We start from the raw sequence: 19,574 nt of genomic DNA, 5'->3' as shown, positions 1-19,574 counted from the left end.
TGTACATGAGGTGATGGTGTACTATGGATGGTACAGATTGAACACATCCCTTGTCCCCCAAAATAGCATTCTGCTCAACATGTGTGCAACTGCCATTGTCTCTACTCAGCAGAGAGGTTCTCAGGTAAATACCTAACTATCCTAGAGAACTTGAAAGTAAACATGAAGATAAGCCTCTCTCACGGCTCCATTCTGAGCTATGGAGACATTTTTATCTTGGAGCTGGATTCTAAATCTTCCTGTGTTTGTGACTTGTTATTCAGTCACAATGATGATCCTCGATAACTGCTTGTTAGAATTTCTCTTGTGGAATTCTTGTGTCTTTATCATGTTTGCTCTTGGTGAATGATAGGTTTCAGGCCTTTGTGAGTTAATGCCAATCATGCAACATTATTTTAATTTGTAAACTAGATCGAACCATAAGCATCTTTTTTGGTACTTGCTGTTGAAGACCAGCTTTCCTTGGGTTGTCAGAAAATATGGATTGAGCACTAGGAAAATAGTGCAATGGCACTGTTGCCACTAACCAGAAGTAACCTATTTACATAATGGTATCTGGATTAGAGTTAAGTGTGTCTTTATAAAATGTCAAGTGAAAAGAAAAAAGAAAGGAGGCAAAGTATACATAAACAATCTCAAGGGCTGGGAAAGACTGATATTCATGTAAATGATGGAATGATAAAGGATTAAGGAAGAAAGATAAACTAGGATAAAACTGCAAATACTGTATCATTTTAAATTATGTTGTGGGGAAAATGTTGAACAAGGTGCAAGTATCCTAAAAGAATTAGTGTTTTAATATGACAATCTAGACATAGTTTCTTTCTACTTTTCTATTGGATTTGATCAGATTACACCCTGTATACACACGTGGAAATACCACATGAAACCATAATTAATATATGCAATTAATGAAGGTTAAGAAAAATGAAATAATATTATTAAGACCTAAAAGAGGAGCAAATCCCTGGCAGTATTAGATACAGTTAACAAAATGATACCTAGAGCAATGTGATATTTTAAAGTTTACTGATGTTTTGCTATTGCAGTTGTGTGTGTGGGTTGTGTGTGTGTATGTGTATGCGTATGTGTGTATGTATATATTAGTCAAAGGGTTTGAACCAGGGCCTGAACATTGTCCCTGAGCTTTTTGCCCAAGATTAGCACTCTACCACTTGAGCCACAGCTCCAGTTTAGACATTTGGGGAGCTAAGTGGAGACAAAAGTCTCCCACATGGACTGTACTGCCCCGGGCTGGTTTGAACAGTGATCCTCAGATCTCAAGCTACTGAGTAGCTAGGACTATAGATGTGAGCCTTCAACACTGATCTTTTGCTGCTTATTACCCATTAGTGTTCTCTAGCCTAGCTGAAAATAAAAATGTAACCATGTCTTTAAGTAATTTTTGTAACATAGTCTAGCATTGTTATAATGTCAGAAACTAAGTTTTTGTTTTCTCTTTAGTCATAAGTACATTCTACATAATTATATTTTCTGCTAAACATATAATGTTAAAGAACAACCCTAGGGCACAGAGAAGGAAATAGCAACTTATTTTTTTATTTTGTTAATTTACAGACCTCTCCATATGGTAGGATTACAGGCAAACTCCACATGTATGTGCCATCATGCTTGGCATTTTCACATAAATGACAAAGCATCGATACTTCAGGCATATTGTCTCTGTCAGTTAGCTGTGAATGACTTGATATATGGCACGGGAGAAATTCCCTGGTTGAGTTGTACCTAAAGCATTCAGAGTTCCAAGGCAATGGTTATTTGTTGAGTTTTCACTGAACTTTAGTCCTCCTTTTACTTTGTGGTAGGATGTTGGAAACTTCTTGGACTTAATACTATTAACTTAAAGGTTTTTAAACTCCTAATTGAGACCTGGAAAGAAAAGAGAGAACTTTACTAATCCTTTTATCAATCATGAGCTCTGTCCTTTCATTCACATCCAGATAATCATTTTCCTTTGGTGGAATATCCACTGCAACTATTTTCTGAAAGCCCTTAAGTATGAATGCCATTTTTCTAGCTGATGTCAGTGCCTCGTGCCTAGAATCCTAGGTATTCAGATGGTTGAAATCTGACCATCACTGTTCAAAGTCAGCCTGACCAACAAAGTCTGTGAGACTTTGCGGTTAATCTCCAATTAACCACCAAAAAGTCAGCAACGGAACTGTGGCTCAAGTCGTAGAACTCCAGCCTGAACAAAAGCACTAAGGGAATCTCCTAGACCCAACATCAGTGCCAATAAGAAAAGAAAAAATAAAACATTTTCCTCTAAGCCGAAACACAACAAAGACTTTTATACAAATAAATATATTTCAGTTCTAGTGACATCTATGTGTAACTGGCTTTTCTTCAGCAAACTGAAATAACCTTGAGATTAATAAAATTTGCTACGAGTATTTGCAGAACAAGTTCCAAAATTTCCCTAACCTCCTTTCCTTACTTTAGGGAGATTATTATCATTCAAAAAGAAACTCATGCAGGAACTTGGTGCTCACATTTGCCTACTGATATTCAAGAGAGATCATAAAATGGTTTCTTCAATGAATGTAATATCTTTCTTTCTTTTTTGCATTTTTTATTGTAATTAGTAAAAGGGTTACATGATATTTGCCAGATAGAAGGTGCTTAATTCACACACATTGATACCCTTTCACATGTCTTGGTACCCATTTGCCTCCCCCCCCCACACCCCCCACCCGTCTTGGTTTTCCCCCCTTCCCTATCAAATTTCAAATAACCAAACACAAATAAATTCAATATATCAGATAACAAAGTGAGATACTATACCAATATGAGATAACCAAGGGACAGCAAAGGAGATGAGAGACAACATAGTACATTAAGGACAACAATCATTTGTTATATGGCTTTTGTTTCGATATCCTGGAGGTCCTTTCAATTAGCTTCATACTATATGGCCTTATGTATCAAGATTTTGCTCTATTGCAAATCTCTGCTAGTAGAGCCCAAGGTTTCTACTGATTATGACGAATGAGGGAAACCATTGAGCCTAAGTTCCTTTGAGTCTGGCTTACTTCACTTAATATGATTTTTTCTAAGTCTTTCCATTTCCTAACAAATGGGGCAATGTCATTCTTTCTGACAGCAGCATAGACTTCCATTGTGTACAAATACCACAACTTGTTGATCCACTCCTCAACTGAGGGACATCTAGGTTGGTTCCAAATCTTTGCTATGGTGAATAGTGCTGCAATGAACATTGTTGTGCTAGTGGGTTTAGTATGTCCTTGTTTCTGGGTGGTTGGGTAAATGCCAAGTAGTGGAATTGCTGGGTCATAGGGGAGTTCTATGTTTAGCCTTTTGAGGCACTGCCACACTGCTTTCCATAGTGGTTGAACGAGTTTGCACTCCCACCAACAGTGTAGTAGTGATCCCTCCTGGCCACATCCCCTCCAGCATCTGTTATTATTCGTTTTCCTGATCCTGGCCATTCTAATTGGAGTGAGGTGGAATCTTAGCATTGTTTTGATTTGCATTTCTTTTATGACCAGAGATGTTGAGCATTTCTTCATGTGTCTATAGGCCATTTTTGTTTCTTCTTCAGAGAAGACTCTCTTTAAGTCTTTGGCCCATTTTTTAATGGGATGGTTGTTACTTTGGAGATTAGTTTTGGAGTGATTCAATTTTTTGAGTTGTTGATATATTTTAGATATGAGGCCTTTGTCCGTTGTTTGGTTGGTGAAGATCTTCTCCCACTCTGTAGGCTTCCTGATTAATTTACTAGCTATGTCCTTTGCCATACAAAAGCTCTGCAGTTTAATGCAGTCCCACTTATCCAGCCTTTCTCTGATTTGTTGTGATTCTTGGTCCTTATTAAGAAAGTTTTGACCTGTGCCAAGGAGGCCTAGTGTATCTCCTATTCCTTCCTGTAAAGTTTTCAGTGTGTCAGCTTTTACCTCCAGGTCTTTGATCCATTTGGAGTTAATTCTAGTGCAAGGTGACAAAGAAGGATCCAACTTTAGTTTTCTGCAGGTGCTTAACCAGTTCTGCCAGCACAACTTGTTGAAGAGGCTGTCTTTCTTCCATTCTATTTTTTTGGCTCCCTTGTCAAAGATTAGGTGGCCATAGGTCTATGGTTTAATATCTGGGTCCTCAGTTCTATTGCATTTGTCTTCAGGCCTGTTCTTGTGCCAGTACCAAGCTGTTTTGATAATTATAGCTCTGTAATAGAGTCTAAAGTTTGGAATTGAAATTCCTCCTGCGCTGTTCTTTCTGCTAAGAAGTGTTTTTGCTATACGGGGTCTTTTATTATTCCATATGAAATTTTGAATTGCCTCTTCTATTTCTTTAAAGAATGCCATTGGGATATTGATGGGTATTGCGTTGAATTTGTAGATAGCTCTTGGCAAGATTGTCATTTTCACAATGTTGATTCTTCCAATCCAGGAGCATGGGAGGTTTTTCCATTTCCTTAGTTCTGCTTTAATTTCCTTTTTTAGGGTTTTAAAGTTTTCGTCAAAAAGATCCTTTACATTCTTAGTTAAGCTAATTCCTATGTACTTTATTTTCTTTGAGGCTATTGTGAAAGGAGTTTCTTTCCTGATTATTGCCTCGTTCCTCTCACTGTTGGCGTAAAGGAAGGCAATTGATTTTTGAGGGTTGATTTTATAGCCTGCTACTCTTCCAAAGTTTTGAATCAGCTCAAGGAGCTTGGGAGTAGAGTCTATAGGATTCTTTAAATACAGAATCATGTCATCTGCAAAGAGGGATAGTTTTATTTCCTCTTTCCCTACTTCGATCCCCTTTATGCTTGCTTCTTGCCTTATTGCACTGGCTAGGAATTCTAGTACTATGTTAAAGGGCGACATATTGTTGCAGCTTTTCCCTGGAATGGAAGGAATGTTTTTATTGTTCCCTCAGTTATGAATGAGAGCTTAGCTGGGTACAGTATTCTTGGTTGGTAGTTATTTGACTTCAGGGCATGACATATATGCTTCCAGTCACTTCTTGCTTGCATGGTCTCTGCTGAGAAATCTGGCGTTATTCTGATTGGTTTTCCTTTATAGGTTACTGAACCCTTTTCCCTGGCTGCCCTTAGGATCCTTTTTTTTGGTTTCTATTGATCCAGTTCGGATTACATTGTGGCTGTGGGATGTTCTTTTCTGGTCAGGTCTGCTTGGGGTTCTAAAAGCTTCTTGTATCTGGATGGGCCTGCCCTTCTGGATATTTGGGAAATTCTCTGAGATGATTCCCTGAAGTATATTTCCAATACCATTGACCTCTTTCTTCACGCCCTCCTCAATACCAATTAGTCTTAAATTCGGCTTCCTAATTGTATCTTGGACCTCCTGAAGCGCTCTCTCATTTTTCCTAGATTTGGATTGACACATTTTCTGTTCTTTTTCTATAATAACTAAATTATCTTCAGCCCCGGAAATTCTCTCCTCTGCATTGTCTAACCTGCTATCAAAGCTATCTACTTTATTTTTCATCTTCCTTGCTTCAAATTGCTCATTTTTGATGCCTTGCATCTCTTCTTTTAGATCATGTATGGATTTCTTTAGCTCCTTGATTTCCATTTGAGTGGTTAGCTCAGTAGCTTTATTTTCTTTGAACATTTGCTGGAGTTCAGTCACCTTTTTATTTGTGGAATCTATGAATTCATCCATCTTTCTTTGAAAAACCTTTATTATGGCCGCCTTTATGGCTTCTTCTTTTTCACTTATCACCTTGTTTATGGTTTCCTCTTGTTCAGCTATGGGTTCCTCCCTTATCTCTTTCTTTATATTTTCACATTTTTCATTCATGATGTTTATCAATTGCATTTGTATAGCACTTGGAAGACTCTCCTCTAGGTTTGCCAGTGACTGTTCCATTGTCTGTTTAAATTGGGTGGGGTGTAGTATCTTTCTTTATCCAACAGAAAATATTATGGATGGCACTGTCTTTCATTGCTGTAAGGCATGGTTTTTTGCCAGGCAAAATCAATGCTAAGAAGCTCTGAGAAGACACACAAGTTATTTGGTTTGTTTGTTGCTACTTTGGCCTGTCATCTTGTGATGAATTTAAAGGGTTGGCAATAAATGCTTCATGTGCTTGAAGGAAAGGAAATAGGAAAAATAAAATAGCAAAAGAGACATAGGCTAACTATAAATTTTAGAATTACATAATCAGGAGACACTGTAGAGTTATTCTGAAATCTTTAGTGAAATCCAGCTCTCACCTTGATTAGTGCTAGCAAAGCTATATTTTTCCCCAGTTAATTGGAAAGTGTCCTTTATGAAGTATTTGCACAGTGCATGATATAAGCATGGATTTCCAGCTGTTTCATAATCACTATGAAGTTTGCTGGCATTGCTCTATAGCACTGTGTCCAAACTTTGAGAACGCCTCTCAAGGGCTATGAATGCGGGTGGAGACCTCTTGCAGAATCTTGTGTCCAGAGTTGAGTGTTTTCGTGCAGAATGAGAGGCTGCTGTTCCACTGATTGTGTCCAAGGTAACTAGCCAAAATAATTTTTTTGACTTGTCATCCAGCCTCAGAACTTGTCCTCTCTGGAAATTTGAATGTTCTTCATCACTAGGAAATAACAACACTCTAGTTTTTTATTTCTTCAAGCCAATAATTCCCTATGAATTTTTTGCAATTTTAAGCCTGCTGAAAACATTGTGATTCTGTCGTTAGTGATGTAATCTGATTATAGTGAAAGCTGTTTTAAAGATGAGTCCATAGTGGTAGAATGTTCCAGATTGTCTTCCTCATCTTGAATCAATAGGGACTCTTAAGAGGTAGCAACTCAAATACTAATATTTGTGTGTGTATGTCTATCATGCTGAGATAAATCTCTCAATATATATCACTGATATATACATTGATATATTAGTAAGTCTATATATCACATGGTGATTAATATGACTAAATTGCTATATTTAACTAGCTCTTGTGATTTTAGTTTTGATGATGATACAGGAGTTTGAACTCAGGCCCTCATACGTTCTAGCTGGCACTCTACTACTTGAGTCATGCCCTGCTTTTTATTGATTATTTTGAAACTAGAGTATCAAGGACTTTCTGCCCAAACTAGTTTTGAACCTTGATGTTCCAGGTCTCACCCTCCTGAGTAGCTAAGATTACAGGCATGAGCCACAAGTGCTCTCATCCTAAGTTTTTAGTGAAGTGAGCTGGGGTTATTTCCAAATAGTACTGAGAAGGCTAGCAGCTTCACTGGATCTTGTTTAATAGGAGATTTAGACGAAGAATCTATTGCTACATGAATGTGCATCAAGGTTCAACTTTGCTTCTTTAGATACCAGCAGGTAGAACCAACATTTCCAGTGAGGTAATAACCAAATAACTTCTTACCTTTATGAAAGTTCTAGAGTAGATAGTCTGTACAGGGTCACAAATACTAACGGTGCAACTTGGAATTTTTATCTTGGAAGCAATCAGGACATACCAGAGGTTTCCAAAAAAGGCAGGAGGAAAGGTAGATCTAGTGATGCCATGTAGACATCATAAGTAGTTAAAGAGGAAGCAAGGAACTCTGCAGAGAGACTGGTGAGCAAGGCAGCTATGATGAGGATATCTGAAAGCAGATTGAGTTGTAGAAGGGGAAGTGGAGGGACCCATTCAAGTTCATTGCGAAAGGGACTGTATCAGACAAGAGAGGAGAATGGGTTCTGAGAATTCAAAACTGAGTGTTTGTCTTCATTGAAGCTCAGGTTTGAAAAGGGTCCAGAAAGGGAAAGGCAACCTTGTTAAATGCATTGGGTGTTGTCCAAACCGTGGCTGCCAACCCAGCTCCAGCTTCTGCCTCTGGTCTGCTTATTCAGTAAAGGAAAGAGTGCAGTGGGCCACAGGCCCACATTTTTATTTTACAAGGTGCTTCTGGAGAGCTGAATGGAGCTTTGACTTTTTCAGTTTGGCAGCTTTCCCCCAAGGAAATGGGCATAAGTCTACAAAAGCCTATTCTTTCTGCTGATGTTTCTTTCCCCTACCACAGCGAGTCAGGTTTGTTCTTCCTCCTCCTCAGTACTCAGGAGCTCTGCAGAAAATTTACTGTTGCCTGAAATCCTTTGCCTGTACCTCAGCTTTGCTGTCCTTGTGCCCCAGTGACTCAGGAATCCCCAGGGGGCTTTGTGAGAGGGAGCAGGGTTCCTTCTCAGAGAAACTTACCAGATTCTTGACTCAAAAGTCTCCTACCCGTCAGAGTCTTATTGCTATGATGAGCTTTTAAGGAAGAACTTGAGGCTGAGCAAAATTCAATCACTAGGCCACAGTTCCACAGTTTTTAATTATCAACACCTGGATCCAAATTCAAGTCCATATCTAAATTGTGAACTCTTTACTTTTGTCTTCTATAAAATATGGCAATATATTCAAGACACTGTATTTTCTGAATACTATCTTTATATAAAAAAACGATTCCACCACCATCCCCCACACATAGAATACACATATAATACAGCTCTATAATTTTACAAGATCCCAGAAAATGTTCTGTGACTCAGCTTACATCAGGGGCCATGCTCTGAACCAACTGTGAGGGCTAAGAGGAGGAAAATTCGAATTCACAATCTCTGCTGGAACGAAGAGGTTTGAAGAACTATGTTCCAGAAAGAGCAGACAGGCTCTTTGCACTTCATGATGTTACTTCTCATTTATGATGACTTGGTTACATCCTTGAACACTAATGGATCCTCCCTGAAGACACTGGAATTGTGGCCTGGAGAAAATAGCAAGCAGACAGCCTGTGTGAGAGTTAATAGTGAGAAATGATTCTAGATCTGCCAGATGACATAAACTCCTTGTATCTCACAATATTTGGTCAAGATTAAGATCTGTACTGAGGATTGCTTGCAGCTCAAAACTAGTCAGGGAAGGAAAGTCCATGAGACTCTTAGCTCCAATTAACCAGCACAAAGCCAGAAGTGAAGCTCTGATTTGAATGGGACAGTGCAATCCTTAAGCACAAAAGCTCAGAGACTGCGTCCAGGCCCTGAGTTCAAGCCCCAGTATATCACAAAGGATAGAAAAAAAAAAGTTTAATCTCTGTAGATTCTTTTGGATCTGATCTAGGGTCTGATTCTTTTACATGGAAACTCAAAGGAAGCTTCTCCAGAAGCTAACCCATTATGTTTTTGTATGCTGTACTCTATAGTTGAAGCCTTCATTTATGTCCATGTTGTATACATTTTGAGTGAGTGTGAATTGAGAATACGCAGATACTTGGCACTCTAAGCTCTAATTAAAACATTTCTGATGGGGAAAGAAAATATAAACTCTAATTAAAACATTTCTGATGGAAACTTAGTCTTACGTCATAATTTCCAGTTGCATCCCCCTCATCCCCTCCCCCCACTCATATGAAGTAAGCTACTTTAATTTCTTTTTTAAAATTTTATTTGGGTGAGGTCAGAAATTGGGGGATTTCTCTTCCATTACTCACATTGCTTCCAGCTGCCAGCCTCATGTTCTGTCCACACGCTGTAGGGGAGCGTGGAGGGCCCTAGTTCTGCTGCGGTGCTCATCACACTTGACAGTGTCCCTTCCTCATTGTTATTTGATGGTCTGGATCCTATGTGTCTCAGAAACTCTGGGGGGTGCCCTGGATTCTGATGGAACAACTGTTCCCCTACTTTCTCCAGGCCATCATGTTGATACTAAGACATCTCTTCAACCTACTTTGGGCTTCTTGTTATTAAAGTCAGAAAAAAAAACAAAAACAAAAACAAAAAACCAATGAGTTGGCTGACATTTGAGACCCCCTAAGGAAATCTCTTGAAAGCTTCTGACTCTTCTGGAAGGTTATTGATTAGTTAGTGGTATTTAGAGTCTCTTCCCTTCCCACCCCCAACTAAGCCTGACATGCCTTTTACCCCATTTAAATTGTTCTTGTGCTACCTAGACACTTCATGATGGCATGTTTTATTTTCACATGGAAATAAAACAGGAGAAGGAAATAGAGGAATTTTCATAAATTTGGGCACAGATACATTCAGCAAGAGCCTTCAGATAGCCATATCTAGAGCTAGATGGTTGAATTATAACATCTTGGCAAGAGTGAAAATGAAAACAGATTTGAGCTTTGAATATAAATACCAAGAAAAATGCCTGCGGTCTCTTTTTCTCCAGAAGGCATCCAAGACACGGACGTTGCTAGTTGAGGCTTACTCAGAAACAAAATCATTTGTCACTATAAATAAGAATAAGAAAATTCTTTCTCTCCCTATCAATCACATACAACCGCTAACCCCAGATCCTAGTATTTCTTCTTCCAGCCCTCTCCCTTTTCCTTAGCCAAAGTTTATAATGCCTATCCTCTACTTCTTCTAATCCTTTATTCCCATGAATACTGCTCTCCTGTAGAGCTGCTTGTGTCACCTGTATTTCTCTTGGCCAAGAAAGTCTCCCATCAAAGTTAACCATCAAAAAGCTGGAAGTGGTAGAGGACTAGCCTTTAGCAGATGAACAAACTCTTCAAGCTCTGACAGCACCTAGACCCTGAGTCATGAACTTTTCTGTCCCAGCTGGCTTTGAACCATCATCCTCAGATATCAAGCTCATGAGTACCTAGGCATGAACCACCATTATCCAGCAATAGTTCCCTTTTACTTGTGTTTTTGTCCTTCTTTTCCCTTTTTGGTGGATCCTGACCCCAGGAGAATGGGGACTCCAGGATAGAATCAACTCACAGAAAGTCTAACAGGTGCTCATCGATTAACATTTTGGCTTCAATTAGAAATGTTGCTGAAAGTGCTCAGTGCAAATATTTGTTGATTCCCATTAGTTGCTGATTTTACACACACACTTGATTTGGTTTAGTGTTTCCTTCTTTGAGTATCTTGGTTTAGTCAGAAAATTAACAGTTTTGCAATGAGTCCTAGTGTTTTCTACTTATAAAAAAATGTCTTTATTTCCTTCAGTAGTTGATTGCTTTAATCTGATATCAGCCCTTTCAAATGTGTTCTTGGAGAAAAACTTTTATCAATTTGAGTAAATACTTCCCTGCCCTTATCGGATCTAAACTTTCTGTGACATTTGGCCCTAGAGACCTTTTCTTTTACTACGAAACTGCTTCTCTCCTGGGATTACTAAAACCACTTCTTCTTGTGACTTGACCCCTACCTCCACCCTGGGCAAAATCCTTCATAGTCTTTTTGTTGCACATTGCTCCCCTTTAAAAAGGAACATAGGGAGGTGGGGAGTGGGGGGGTGGGGGGGAGGGTGATGGGTACCAAGACATGTGAAAGGGTATCAATGTATGTGAATTAATGCACTTTCTATCTGGCAAATATCATGTAACCCTTTTATTAATTACAATAAAAAATTATAAATTAAAAAAAATAAATAAAAGGAACATAGGCTCAATGGTTTCCCTCATTTGTAATAATTAGTACACATCTAGGACTCTCCTAGTGGACGAATAGTTCAAACCCTAGATGAGGCCAAATTAATGGACCTCCAAGACATGGAAATGAGCTTAATTATGAGTGACTGTTATTCTTAATATATTATGTTTTTCTCTCTTCTCTTGTGTTGCCCTTTGGTTAATCTCATATTATTACAGTATCCCACTTTGTTACCTGGTATTTACTTGTTTATTTGAAATAGGAGGGGAAAATGAGGGGAGCGGGTGGGGGAGGGAAATGGGGACAAAAACATGAGAAGGGGTATCAATGTGTGAGACCTACTATCTGGCGAATATAACTGTAAATCCTCTATACATTAAATTAAAAAATAAATAAAAGAAGCAATTACCCAGACTCAAAAGAATTCTACCCCCGTGGGCCGGGAGTTTGGCCTAGTGGTAGAGTGCTTGCCTAGCATGCATGAAGACCCGGGTTCAATTCTTTGGTACCACATACATAGAAAAAAAAAGCCGGGAGTGGTGCTGAGGCTCAAGTGGTAGAACTCTAGCCTTGAGAAAGTCCAAGGACAGTGCTCAGGTCCGGAGCCCAAGCCCAGGACCGGCAAAAAAAAGAATTCTACCCCCATTCTCGTTTTTCTCCCTGAATGACAGCAGTCAAAAGTTTCATAAAAACTTAGGGGTTAATCACCTCCAAATAATGTGGATCTCCAAGTCAAGCATATCTTATAAGATAGAGGCATGTATATTATTTCCTTATTTGACAAATAATGAAAACTCACTGTACATATAGAGCCTACTGGTAACTAATATGATGTGCACTATTTCTCAAAATGTATCCTGAGAACTTTTCTTCCAAAGAACAACTTAATCTGTATTCCTAAGTGAGAAAAATGATACTATTATCCACTTGGTCATTCAAGCCATAAATTTGGAATCCATTTGAGGTATCTCTTTCTCCTTACCCACCATTAACAGTTGCCCAATGTTATGCCTATATCTTGAGAGTCACCAGATCCTAACAGTGAATCCTCAGAATATTTCCAATTTGTGCTTTCTTCCTCAAAGCTTTGGCTTTTATCTTAATTTTTTAGTTTGTATATTTATTTATTTCATGCCTATATTGTAGCCCATAGAGGGCCTGGGCACTGCTCCTGAGCATTTGTGTTCAAGGCTACTGCTTTACTAACACAGCTCCACTTCTGGCTTTTTGTTGTGATTTCTCTCTGGGCTAACTTTAAATCATAATCTTCAGATCTCAGCGGCCTGATTGGCTAGGATTAGGTTTGAGCCACTGACACCCAGCTTTATTGTTTGTTTTAGTCTTTTGTTGGTCTATAGTAGTTACATGGGAGGGGCAGTGTGTGTTGGGAGAGGGAGCTCACTGTTACATCTTCATGTGTATACGACTGTATTCCAATCTCACCCCATGTATCAGACTTTCTACTTCCTACCACTCAAAAATAGCATCTCCAACTTTTTTCTTGTTTCATTTTCATTGCTCTAAATAACCTATGTCATCAGCACTTAACTTCCTCTATCCTCCTTGTCTTAGTTTAGTTCAGATCATTACTTTTTGACTCATGTTGACCCTCAAAGTGTCATCCATACTGTTGTCAGCCTCACACATGCAAATTTTAGTAATAATTTCCCTTCCTACAGCACTTCAAGTTTTCAAACCATCTTCAGAATTAAGGTCAAGCTCTTTAGTATGGCCTGATATCCAATTCTGGAAAAATTTCTTCTCTTCTTTGAGCCAATAATTTTCTCATTATGGTTATCATAAGAAATCAAATTAGATATATGTTGAATAAATGAGAGCATTATATACTCATTTAGTGCCTACTATCTGCATGAGCTATTCTAGGAGCTGCAGGTATAGCAGTGAATGAAATAGTTAAAGTCCTTTTCTCAGGAGAACTTGTATTCTATTGTATAGAAACAAGAAAGGCTTCTATTGCATTACTCATCCAAGACAGGTACCAGCTACCTGGGGAACTTTGTAGGCTTACTTCCCAATGATCATTCTCAGATTGGGGCTCATCTTACATGGTCCCATACCACCTTATATGATATCATTAGTACAGAACTTCTAATTACCAATGTTTTCACTGTGTTCACCCACATCCCAATTTCTTCATGCCAGAACCTGAGACTTTTCATGTTTTATCACCTCCTGGTATACAAGAAAGCCAGATGTGTTAAATGAATATTTTAGAGTATAACTAATGTATTATTTAAAAATAACACCTACCACTAGTAAGAATAGTCTATATGCTAATAATGAGTTTAGTATTTTATTATATCCTTGAATTCCAGACTATGAAACAAATATTATCGCACATTACCTTATAGGAACCTAAATCTCGAGATCCAAACCAACTTGCCACATTACATAGCCTATGACTAAAGTCAAGCTTAGGCATCCTGGTCGGCCTGCCTCAACAGTCCCTATTTGAAAATGGAGGACAATGTGGTCTATGCATACTTTTCAGTATTATCTATATACAAAAGGCAAAAGTTTAGCCCACAGACAGATGTACAAAGCCATTGTCCAATTTTTGTTCTAGAACTGGATAACTCTCCCCACTCTGGTAGGGACTAGAGAACCAGAAAGCTTTGAACTCACTCAGAATATTATAGCCTCTTCCAATTTCAGCCATCTTTGGATAGCTCTAGCTCTTAGCTGAATATGCTGCTTCTTAAATGTCCTCTCTTTTCCTCTGCAAGATAGCATCCAGAGGACTGAATAGGTGAGTGTGGCATCTAGAAACTCAAGGGTGGGAAAGAGTAGCCACCCTTGTGTTGAGGCTGTTCCTTGGTAGAGAAAGGAGTTCTTGGCCCAGGTAGGGAAAGATTTCTTGAGGCATTTTTTTTTTCAAGGCTTTGTGGCCTATATCATCAAATGTGAAGGAAGGCAAAAGGATGTCCCTTGGTTTTGTCTTCAGCTTCCCTTCTAGGGCATGAGTTTGGAGACCTGTGAGTGGTAGGCCTTGCTGTCTCCCACCTTCACTCCCTTCTCCCTACATTCAATTGTGTCTGAAAATGTGGGAAAATCTCCCCTCCTTCTTCGTATCTTTTGTACATTTCTCTGTATTGGATGATCTCTCTTCCCAAAGTGAAATCCACCCTTTGCTTTTCTCCAAAGCTAAGGTAGGGAAGGGCTGCCAGGTAACCTGATTTATGAGAAGAATAAAAAGCACATCTGTTTAATATTTTCAGATTATTACCCCTGTTGCCCCTGCATCTTGGAGCACAATCAGTGGTCTCAGGAGCTTTCCAGGTCCCTTTATAGTAATGTGGCTCAGAGCAATTGTAGAGGAAGATTTACAAGGTCTCCTCCATGTCTCTTCCACCTAACTCACTACCATTCCACAAAAGTGGTAGTATTTGCTTGAAAAAAAAATACTGCAGAATGTTCAAATCCTGACCAATTGAATTCTTATGACACAAGTTATGTCTTACATTATTATTTAAATATGGAATTATAGGAAACTGCTCTAAGGAATCCTAATTTAGTGAAGATACTCTGGGAACACTGAACATTCGATTTGAATATTGTGGCTTTCTAATTCAGATTGTCCACCCCTCAAAGGGGAAGCTTTTGTGAAAACATAAATTTGTAGAGAACTGACAACAGTGAGTCAAGTAACCGAAATGCTAAGGGGAAGCATGGATTTTGTGGTGGTGAATCTAGCTTCATATCGCTGTAGACCACTGCGCAATGTGAAGCTTAGTGTATGTCTCCTGCTCTTACTAAGCTTTCAGTTAGAACTAGATCCTGATTTTATGAGAAAAACATTCTCATGTGAACAGGGTGTAAATGAAGGCATCTACTTGTGCAGTGCAATTATTGAAATAATAGCCCAAAAGGAGAGCATAAAATAGAAAAAATTAAAAAAAAAAAGGGCTTCTTGTTTGAGGTTATCATTACCATCTGGGTTGTGAAACATTTGATTCCAATTCCAGAAGCTTGATACCAGAAATAACTTATAACCAAGGACATATGCTGGAGAATTGTCAAGAATGACAGAGTTTTTAACTTGTTTTTAATATCTGTATCACAAAATGATGAAGCTGATAAACTATCTGCAGTGATCCGAAGGGTTGTGCCATAGCTGAGAACTTTCCGCCCACATGTATCTATGCTATGTCTTTTATATCCCAGCCCTGCTTCCTTTCCTATCCCCATGAATATTTAGAGACCACCTCTGATTCACACAGAGAAATTTTCATTCTATTTTTCCTTTGGAGGAGAGCATCAGATACACTTGGGGTCTCTCTTGAGGGACTCTAATCTAATCCATAGATAGAGCCAATGATTGGTATCAGGAGAGAGAATAAAGAACGAGAAGGCTGGAGTTGTGGGTGCACTGCTGTACTCGCAGCCCTCAGGAGGCTGAGGCAGGAGGATGCCTAGTTTTTAGAAGAGATTAGCACCCAGGGAAGGAGAGTGGTGGGGAAAACGGGAGTGAAGGCTGTCCAATAGTCTAGAAAAGATGGAAACACGATTTGAAGAGTTTTTTTTCCTACCTAAAAATCTCCTGATGTGTAATCTTGAATCCTCACATTGTAAGTCTTTCCTGGGGAGAAGGGAAGAGGGCTTCCTTCCAGGTTTGCTTTCCTAGATGATATTGTTAAGGGTGGGTGAGGAAGCCAGAACGTTTTAACTCCTTTGGTCAGATACCAGAACCTGGCTGTTTTTTTTCTTTTCTTTTTTTTTAAACTTCCACCTGACCAGGTTTCGTTTCCAGGGCCTAAGAGGTTGGTGCTGAAGGAGTTAAAGGGTCTTCCACACCCCGGCGCTCCAGTCCTTCTTTTGTGTACACAGCTGCAGTGGGAGCCCGGGTCGGAAAGGAAACGGTTAGAGGAAGAGCTGGTTTTCAGACCGGAGGGGGGGGGCTCGTGAGGTGGGGGGGCCGTGGTGGGGGTGGGGGGCGGCCTGGGGTTGAACACACCAGATGTAGGCCTGCCCGCCGCGGCCGGCTGGGTCCTGACGACGCGGCCCTGGGCGAAGGGAGGCGAGGCGAGGTGATGAGTTAGCGCGTTGCCATGGCGACGGGCCGGCCACGTGACCCGGGTGCCGCGGCTGGTACCGGACCCGGGACTGGCGTTTGACGTCAGCGGCCGGGAGGCGGGGCGCGGGAGGGCGGGGCGGGGCCGGGCGGGCGCGGAGCGCGGCGCTGGGAGCGAGCGGGCGGGCGGGCGACCGAGCGGGCGGGAGGGCGGCTGCAGCAGCTCGGGGACGTACGCGGAGCCGGCGGAGCGAGCGGGAAGACGCCGCCACCTTCCTGATCAGCTAGCCCCGAGTGGTTTGTTCCCTTCTCCCTCTGTCTCTCCGTCTCTCGGGAGTGCGCCAATGCCGGGGCCGACCCAAACCCTGTCCCCAAATGGCGAGAACAACAACGACATCATCCAGGATAACGGGACCATCATTCCTTTCCGGAAGCACACCGTGCGCGGGGAGCGTTCCTACAGGTAATGGGGCGGCCCTGCGCGGGGCCCGGGGAGCCCGGCGCCGGCCGAGCCCGGCGCCCGCGGAGCCCGGCGTCCGCCGAGCCGGCCCGTTATGTAAAGGAGCGGCCGCTGCCCGCCGCTGCCCGCCGCCCGCCGCCCGCCGCCCGGGCCGCCGACGTGCGCTCGCCCGGGCGGGTCGCGGGTTCCTGGGCATCGGCTTCCATGTGTGTGGCGCTGGCCGTGCCGGGCGGGCTGGGCGACGGCTGCAGATGGAAACGCGTTGTGTGAATCGGTTCCGCCGCCTGCCAGACCTAGAGTCTCCATCTCTTTTTCTTCTACATTGACCAAGAAAAAAGAAAGAAAGAAAAGGAGAAGGGAAAAAAAAAAATGGGAGGCTATTTCCCCACCTCTTCTCCGCAGGGAGACGGGCTGTGGCACTTCCTTCCCCTGCAGATTTTAAAGGGCCCTTTGAGGTGTCTCGAGGCAGAGACCCAACGGGAGGATGGCGAGGGGAGAAAAAAAAAAAAAACCCACACACGTTTGTGCTTAACCTGGAGAAGGGTGCAGGGAAGATGGAATCCTCTAGATTGAGCTGCATGCAGTCCGTGATGTTCAACCGCCAGATTGATGGAGCTTTGTACGAATTCCGCTCGCTGATTGGTGCAGGGATTGACAGCAGAGGTCACGACGTTAGACATTCACCCCAATTTTTCACCCTCAAGCCTTAGGTTTATTCAGAGAGACTGCCACAGACCTGAAGGGAAAAAAAGGAAAGAAAAACCTGAGCGCCGTTTACGCATTTTATTAGGAGTTTATGGCCTTCCCATGGGTGTGGGAGCTCTTCCTTGGTATTTACAGTCGAAAGGTAATTCCTGGTGTTTTTTTTTTTTTTTTGCTGAGGTCTGATTTCAGGATGGTAATGATCTTCTTGGTCACTGTATTGTGAGCCTTTTGATGAATGAGGTGCCTGTATGGTTAGCATCTTTTAGCATGAACATATCTGGCAATATGTTCCCGTAGATAAGCTCATTAAAATTGTTTGCATTGTTTGATAAGGATAACAATGTAATGGAGAATGCAGCTAGGATCTTAGACAGCTCAAGGCCAGACTTAAAGGGAAGACTGATAGCTTCGGTCATACTTCCTCTGAAGTTCTTTTGTAGTGGGGTATTTTTAAATGTTACCTTGATAACCACCAACAGTGCATTCGCCTTGAAATAGAGCATGCATACCTTTCTAAATGGCATCCTTTTAAGCTAGTTAGCAACAGGAAATAACCCTCTAAAAAATTTACAAGGCATTCATCTGAATGTTCAGATGTTATTATGAGCTGAATATTCTGTGTGTATGAATGTTGAATATCATAAAATAGGACCAAAGGCACCCCACTTCCTCTTTCCCACTCCCAGATATACACTATTTGTTAATTCAAAAAAAAGAAAGGCAGCCTTCATCCTGTCTTCTCTGGCAGTTACATAAATACTTGGAGTTAATTTTGGCTGTGCCCAGGAGGTCACCTTATGATTGAATGTGTTGGCATGGTATTCTTACAGACTTTTAAGTGTTTGTTGTTTTCTTAATGTAAACCAAAGTAGAATCACAACTTCTGGGATTCTCCTTTTGGAGACCCTGTGCTTATTAGAAAGTTGGATCCTTTCCTTATTCATCTACCTGTTTTCTCTGTAAACATTACCAAACCAATAATAATAATAATAGCATTTAAAATAAAGAGAATTGAGTCTCAAACTCATCAGAACTCCCCTTCTAGGTAGTAAATTTGAGGCCATCCTTTCCTAAATGATTTAGTTCCCTGCATTGTAAGTGATGGTTGCTTTTAAGTTGGAGTATACATTTTATGACATGGGCCCAAGGAAGTTGCTTTCTTGGGTTTTATTATTCATATGAACCAACTTGAGATGGCAGTGGAAATATTATTTGACTGAAAGATTAAATGTTACCTTCTCCTGAGATAGTATTTTTTTCCATATATTTTTATTGTAATTAATAGAAGGGTTACATTATATTTGCCAGATAGAAGGTGCACTAATTCACATACATTGATATCCTTTCTCATGTCTTGGTCCCCATTTCTCTCCCCCCACCCCCACCCCTCACTGAGATAGTATTTTTATATGAAGTTTTATTCACTGCAATCCCAGTTACTATTTCATTTCCTGAGTTATTTCAGGTTTGCTTTCTGAATCTCTATAATGGTATTTAAATTATGTAAAAAACCTGTGTGTGTATATATATATATATATATATATATATATATTTTTTTTTTTTTTTTTTTGCCAGTCCTGGGCTTGAGCTGAGGGACTAGGGCTAGTCAAGGCTAGTGCTCTACCACTTGAACCTCAGCACCACTTCCGACATTTTTTTCTATGTTATATGGTACTGAGGAATCAAACCCTGGTCTTCGTGCATGCTAGGCAAGCACTCTACCACTAGGCCAAACTCCCAGCTCCAGAACCTGGATTTTTGAAAAATAATCGACTGAAAAGAATTTTAAGTCACTCAGAGTATCATTTTACTTGTATTTTTATGTAATAGGATTATTGGAGGCTGCAGTCAGAAGTACCATAGGTTAAATGAAGAAACAATCTCCAGAAATGCATTTGTGTTGTTCTACAAAGAGTACACTTGGAGACAGACACACTAGGTGTTTTCCTTTGTCGTTTTCTCCTTCAGTGTGGATGAGTAGTGCAGTACAACTACTAACTTTGGGGAGGGTGGATGGGGGAGGGAGGAATAGGGAAAGGAAAAAGCG

At 40.7% G+C, this 19,574-nt stretch overlaps 1 protein-coding gene across 5 annotated transcripts in view; it reads left to right on the top strand.

Moving 5' to 3' along the window:
• Mapre2 (microtubule associated protein RP/EB family member 2) overlaps positions 1-19,574 on the top strand; it is a 129,925-nt gene that overhangs the window by 28,817 nt on the left and 81,534 nt on the right. Inside the window, exon 1 of one of the 5 annotated variants that reach the window (XM_090353252.1) lies at positions 16,563-16,825. The exons of the other annotated variants lie outside the window; for them this stretch is intronic. Coding sequence (XP_090209378.1) covers positions 16,707-16,825 — 119 coding nt within the window. The 5' untranslated portion in view covers positions 16,563-16,706. Of the gene's footprint in view, positions 1-16,562; positions 16,826-19,574 lie in introns of those variants that run through there. 5 annotated transcript variants of the gene reach the window in all.

This window comes from Megascapheus bottae, chromosome 19, assembly GCF_031878675.1.
Source record: "Megascapheus bottae isolate mThoBot1 chromosome 19, mThoBot2.hap1, whole genome shotgun sequence".
NCBI classification, from domain to species: Eukaryota; Metazoa; Chordata; class Mammalia; order Rodentia; family Geomyidae; genus Megascapheus; species Megascapheus bottae.
Note: the sequence above shows the minus strand (reverse complement) of the source record. Positions and strands in the feature narration are given on the sequence as shown.